The sequence below is a fragment of the Vicia villosa genome, linkage group LG2, assembly GCF_029867415.1.
Source record: "Vicia villosa cultivar HV-30 ecotype Madison, WI linkage group LG2, Vvil1.0, whole genome shotgun sequence".
NCBI classification, from domain to species: Eukaryota; Viridiplantae; Streptophyta; class Magnoliopsida; order Fabales; family Fabaceae; genus Vicia; species Vicia villosa.
Genome location: NC_081181.1, coordinates 197,772,436 through 197,778,565, shown reverse-complemented (window position 1 = coordinate 197,778,565; position 6,130 = coordinate 197,772,436). Strand labels below are relative to the sequence as shown.

The 6,130-nt window shown below is 35.4% G+C and overlaps 1 protein-coding gene across 1 annotated transcript; it reads right to left on the bottom strand.

The window, feature by feature from the left end:
* Positions 1–473: 473 nt before the first annotated feature.
* LOC131647867 (E3 ubiquitin-protein ligase PUB23-like) lies at positions 474–1,995 on the bottom strand. Its single transcript, XM_058917687.1, has one exon. The coding sequence runs from the start codon at positions 1,792–1,794 to the stop codon at positions 577–579; it is 1,218 nt and encodes a 405-aa protein (XP_058773670.1). The 5' UTR covers positions 1,795–1,995; the 3' UTR covers positions 474–576.
* Positions 1,996–6,130: the final 4,135 nt, after the last annotated feature.

The following is a 6,130-nucleotide window of genomic DNA, read 5'->3' as shown; positions in this document are numbered from 1 at the left end:
TTATGTTTTCAAGTTAGGATCAGATGCAATATCTTGATCCTCAAAGAAACTCAAAGAAACAACCAACTGTGACACTTTTAACAAGTTGAGTTTGTGGCACCTAAATCTTGTGATTTTCAAGACATGACTAAGAAATTGAAACACAAGGAGTGCAAAATTGGTTTACTAGCAGGATCAACTTATAATCAACCTAAGGGTCTATACTTAGTCTAGGTGTTGGTTTAGGCCAAACCATATCCAAATTGGCCAACATTCACTCCTATCCCTAGGCATCAAAATATTTTAGTCTTTGCAAAGAAATGTACCATATTAATAATTTATAACATACTTCACAACTCAATCCTTGACTATACATTTCCACACATAAAAGAAATAAGAAAATTGTAAACTAAAACAAGCCCAAAGCTTAATTGAAGTCAATAATACAATTCTTAAGATCAATAAAGATGCATTTCACAAATTGATGCAACTAATATTTCTCTTCATAAAACTATGAGTTTAACAATTTCACCATGTCCATTTATACAAATAATAATAAAAACTTAATGAATCAATTATGACCAAATTAAATCATGATCATGGATAAGATGATAACAAAGGAACAGGAATACAAGTAGAATTCTTCCAAACTCCAGAATGCAATTTGAGAATCTCCTTAGCCTTCTCTTTAGTCTTAAAATTACTATCAACTTGAAGCACCAAACACAGCTTTGAAACACCTCCAACTTGCAACATTTCATTCAAAACTCTAGAATTTGCAGAATACCTACAGATAGAACTCAAAATTCTAACACCTCTATCACTCACAACATGAGAAACCCTCAAAATCTTCTTTGACACAATAGCAATTCCTGCTCCATGATTCAACAACTCCGCACGCCCTTCTGCACAACCACAAAGTTGATCCAAACCTATTAAAATCAACTCACAAACTCTCCTTTCGGACGCATCGAAAAGAAGCTCGATAAGGACTAAAACCGCGCCGCCTTCGACCGCTTTTATTCGGTTTCTTCCCCATGGTAAAAGCTCCACAAGTAACTTCAATGCAGCTTTTGTAGCCTGTTGTGAAATCTTATCAGTTAGCACTCTTATCACCTCTTCGAATATCGCCTTTTTTACGCCGATTAATTGAATCGGATCGCATACTTCAAAAGCCGATTTCAATAGCATTGTTGCATAGCCTCTAGATTGACAGCTTCCAAGCTTCATCACATGAAACAATGACTCAATAAATTGAATACTCTCATTGTTTATCAGATTCTTAATATGATCTTCAGAAGGGTTTATATGAAACAAAACTTCAATAGCAGCTTCACTCAGAGAACTTGAACTTGAATTGTTCTTCATGGTTGAAGCTAAGAACTCTACTGCACCTGCAGATTCCAAGCATTTTTTGTTCCGTTCGCTTTCGACGACGATAGAACGAAGCTTCACGAGACAGGTAAGTTGTGTTTCTGGAAATTTCTTTGCTTCATTGAGGAGTTTAAGGATCTGTGTTCTATCAACTGGTGATTTTGGCGTTGGAATGCGTTCAACACCAGATGAAGCATTGAGAGTGCACCAAGATTGAATCAAACGGCCAAGAGTGTGGTTTGGAGTAAGGTTATTAAGATCGGTTTGTAATAAGGTTTGTTTTGTGACAGGACATGTTTTGTTTTGGAATGAAAATAACCATTTTTCTATGTTGTCTCTGTCGTAGGTTATTCCTGTTGAAAGAGTGACAGGATCTTTCATGAGTTGGAGGGAAATGGGGCAGAGAAAATGGGAAGGGAGGTCGATTTCAGTTTCATCCATAAAAAGATTGTGAAATTTTGAATGTGGTTTTGTGGATTGTAATGAGGAAAATAGGGAAAAAAATTTGATGAATGTGATTGATGGAGGTGTAAAATTGTTTATAGAAAGTTGTTAGGAATGAGAAAGTCAACACACGGAAATAGAGAGAAATGGTGATGGTGTGTGAATTAATGAGAACCTTTTCCAAGACTTTGGAAGGAGAAAAATTGTATAAACAAGTGGGTTTCTTTATTTTGATATTAATGTATATATAGCATAGGGTTCAAGAATTCTCCTTGAATGAGATGATAATATTGATGATTATAAAATTATGAAACAGTAATATACTAATATTAAGGTGTTGAGTTGGTGTTGCAAATTGTAGAAGAAGGGAAAAAAAAAGCCTAATATAGAGGCTTTTGACTTTGATTTATACAATTTTTTAAAGCAAATTTGATATTATACGATTTTATATAGTAAAAATACTATTGGGGTGGAGATTGTTGAATTTGATATGTGCGTAGGTCTTTAATGGTTGTTGCAAGGGTGTTGTGTTGCCGACAAGTTCTGATGAGGCTCATGCATTTTGCCATTATTGAATACACTTCTCACGCTTTTCACGGCTAGATCCATTAATGCTTTCTTTTTTATTGTTTATTTTTTGGAAAAAATTGATACTAACATGTTGGGAGGTGGGAATTGCATTTGTGTTTAGATTTGTATCATATGTTTAAAGGTGTGATTTTGGTCATAGAGTATGGGATTCTCAGAGAAGTCAATGTGAATTTTTGAGTATATAATAATAAAGAAAAAGAAAACATAAAATTAAAAGGTCAGATAAAGTTACCTTCTGCGTAAAATGTTTTAAAAACGATAAATAGTAGTACTATTTTATAATTAATTAAATATATAAAAATTAAATAGAATTTTGTGATTAGATAAAAACATATTATCTAATTTTTTTATGATAAATAAAGAAGTTGTCCAAAAAAAAACCTAAATTTATCTTTTATCTTTTAATATCTATAATAACATATAAAGATACGAGATAGTTTGATCTAAATAATAATAATAATAATAATAATAATAATAATAATAATAATAATAATAATAATAATAATAAAATATATAATAATGGATGTGTATCAGAGTTGAGTTTATATAAAATGCGATCAATTGATAAGTATATGTTATTTTTAGACGCTAGTTTGATTTAAATATTACTAATAATAAGTGTAACGAGTGTGTGTTAGAGTTTAGTATATCAATGTTTTAAAAATTGGATCGAACCTGTTGTTAAGTGCCAAATTGTAGTTATTTTGTGTATGTAAATAGTGGCACTTATCAATGCTTTTTGTTAATACCGTTTGAATAATTCCCCGTTTTTGTGTAAATACGTATACTTTGTGAATAGATGTATTTTCATACACTTTTATACCGTTTGATAGTTTTGTTGTATTTTTGTAGGTATTCTTGCGTTTTTGGAGCCTGGAGGAATAAAGTGTCGAAGACACGGCTGCGAGAGCAAAGAGGAAATAATTATGTTGTTCTGGTGCAGGGCGCTTCGCGCGCTGTAGGGCGCGTCGCGCCCTCTTTGAGTTTGAAGAACATAAGCTGGCAGAAGTTAGGGCGCGTCGCGCCGGATTAGGGCGCGTCGCGCGCTAGGGCGGTTTGGTAAATTTATACAGGGCGCGTCGCACTGAAGTAGGGCGCGTCGCGCCCACTGCGAAACTCAGTTTTGTATAAATAGTTAATAACAGATTTTTTAGGTTTTTTATCACCTCTTCTTGACAAGTTGAGCTCTGATCCTTTTTTGGTAGTTTAGAGGCTTAGGAAACACCATTGGGTGCGACGTCATGTGGATTGATCATGGATCTGACTCGATTTCATTGTACCGGTGAGATCTTTCCGGTTCATCTTCTCTCTTCCCTTTGTTTCATTCCAATGGTGGGTGTTGTATGTATGTTTCTACTCTTATTGTATGTATATTTGTGGATCTTGGGATCGTTTATATATTCGCTTTACAAATCATCATTGTTGTTGTTCTTGATCTTTTTGCTTAAATGCTCTGGATTTGTGTTGTTGCAGACATGGACACCATAGATCTTGATTAGGAATGATAACTGTTAGTTTCTGGGTTGCAGACATGGATTCAGGACTAACAATCGTAGTGGGTATCGAGTCTAATGCCTCCGTGTTGTTTGTGTCGGTGGAGAAATCGCTGATGTGAATAGTACGGTTGAGCTTTCGTCGGTGTTGCAGACATGGACACCGATGTGGCATCTCGAGTGATGCCCGGTGATGTTGATGCGTATTGTGAGTGTCGAGCGATGGATCTTTAGATTTAAGTATTCGACGGGTAGAACGAAATACAACTCCATAACTATTTCTCTTAGACTATTGAGATTGTTTATCTGCTTTTATTTACTTTTCCCGCATTTACTTTCCGCACCCAATCATGAAACTTAGAACGCGAGATAGTCGAACGGCAGTTCTTCTCACCAATCTCTGTGGACACGATAAATCCCGGATGAATACTTCCAAATCTTTTGTTGCTTGCCGCTCTACCGCTTCAACAAAATGGCGCCGTTGCCGGGGATTGGTTGAGATTAATCGCATTGCGATGGTTTTATGTTTTAAGTTTCGTATAGTTTTGATTAAGTGTTTGGGCAGGTCATTTTCTTTAGGTTGCGTTTGAGGCGAAAGCATTGGCGTACCGCGAGGAAGTTTCTTACCATTCGCGAAACAATAAAGGCGTCGAGCTAACGACGTTAAACGAGCGCTTGTAGGGAGGCACCCCAACGGTTTTATTTTTCTGTTTTTCTGTAATTGAGTTGTGTAGGTGTTAAGTGGTGGCTCACTGGAAAATCTGTCTTTTTAGACTGGTCTGGTTTTTCTGGTGTAGCGCGCGTCGCGCGCTCATGGGTGCGTCGCGCGCTGGGTTGCTTTTGGCCAGTGACCTCTTTTTAACGGGTCACTCGGCTCGCCTTTTTCCCACTTACACCAAGGCTTTATAGTATAGTATTTTATCGATTTATTTTTAATTCTTTTGTTTGTGTTTAGACTCAAATTTTGGCCCGATTACTTGGAGTCGCATTTGGTAATTCTTCGATTTTGATTGATTCAACAAGCCGGTTGTGCGGTAATGATTGATCGAATTTGTACGTTGCAAGGTACTCGTTTATCGCTTTCTATAGCATAGCATGTTTAGGAGACTTTTCATTTGTACAATTTTCATACTATTCATTCTTTTTGCATAACTTGCTCATGACTTGAATCACAATTAGTTTCCCCTTTTTACCATAAATGTGAGGTGGCTTTCCATTGTGTATATATGTGAGTGACCGACATTTCTTGTTTTAACTGGATATTATTATGTTTAATCTTTCGTCTGTATCGATTTTGTGAATGCACGAAAGTGATCAAGGCACTTGTTTGATTTTGAGCACAACTACCATAAGCCAAATGTCATTTTACCTTGTGAGTGTGTGACCATTCGTACCCCCTTTGAGCCTTTTTGTCATTGTCCATTTTGTTTTTGAACTTGAGACATAGTTCACCCTTTTTGATGGATTTTGATTATCATTGTTTTCTTGACCTTAACTATGATGTTTAGTTGGATTTTTACCTTGCCTTAGAAAGTAGGGAGTATTCACTTTATGTTATGGTTGAATTCAAGTTGGGGAGAAGGTGTTTGCCTCTTTATGTTGTGATTGATGTGAGGTTAAGAAAAGAAAAAGAAAAAGAAAAAAAAAAGTGAGAAAGAAAGAAAAGAAAAAGAAGGAAAAAAAAGAGAAAAGCTTGAAAAAGAAAAGAACAAAAAGAGTTTTGAATAAGAGTGTGCTAATAAGTTTTGTGTTTGGTGTGAAATTTGTGATGAAGAGAAAAGTTGGATTGAAATTGTATTGTTTGAAACTTTGTGGAAGTAATTACTCCCTTAGGTTTAGGCAAGTTTTTGTTTCGATTAGCTTTAGGACTTATCACTTGTTTGTTAACCGAGCCACATTACAACCTTGAAAGCCCTTGTGATTCGTGTCGTTGCATTTTCAATACTATTTTTAGATGAACGCATAATTTTGTCTATTGTTTGCAAGATTGTTGGATGAGTGTTCAAAGTCCTCACCTTTCTGTGTTTTTCATCTACCGATGAGTTTTTGCTAGACGTGATTCGTGATTGAGCTTGTTTTTGTTTAGAATGTTTTGTATGATTTTTGTACTTAGGAATCGTTTCATTTTCATGTTGTCGTTGTAGGATAGTGGTAAGTGTTTACTTTGTTCGTACGTTTTTGTTTGAACCGTACAATTGTTTCGTTTTTCTAAACTTTGTTGATTCTTGATTCTTTGGATTTTTACTTTT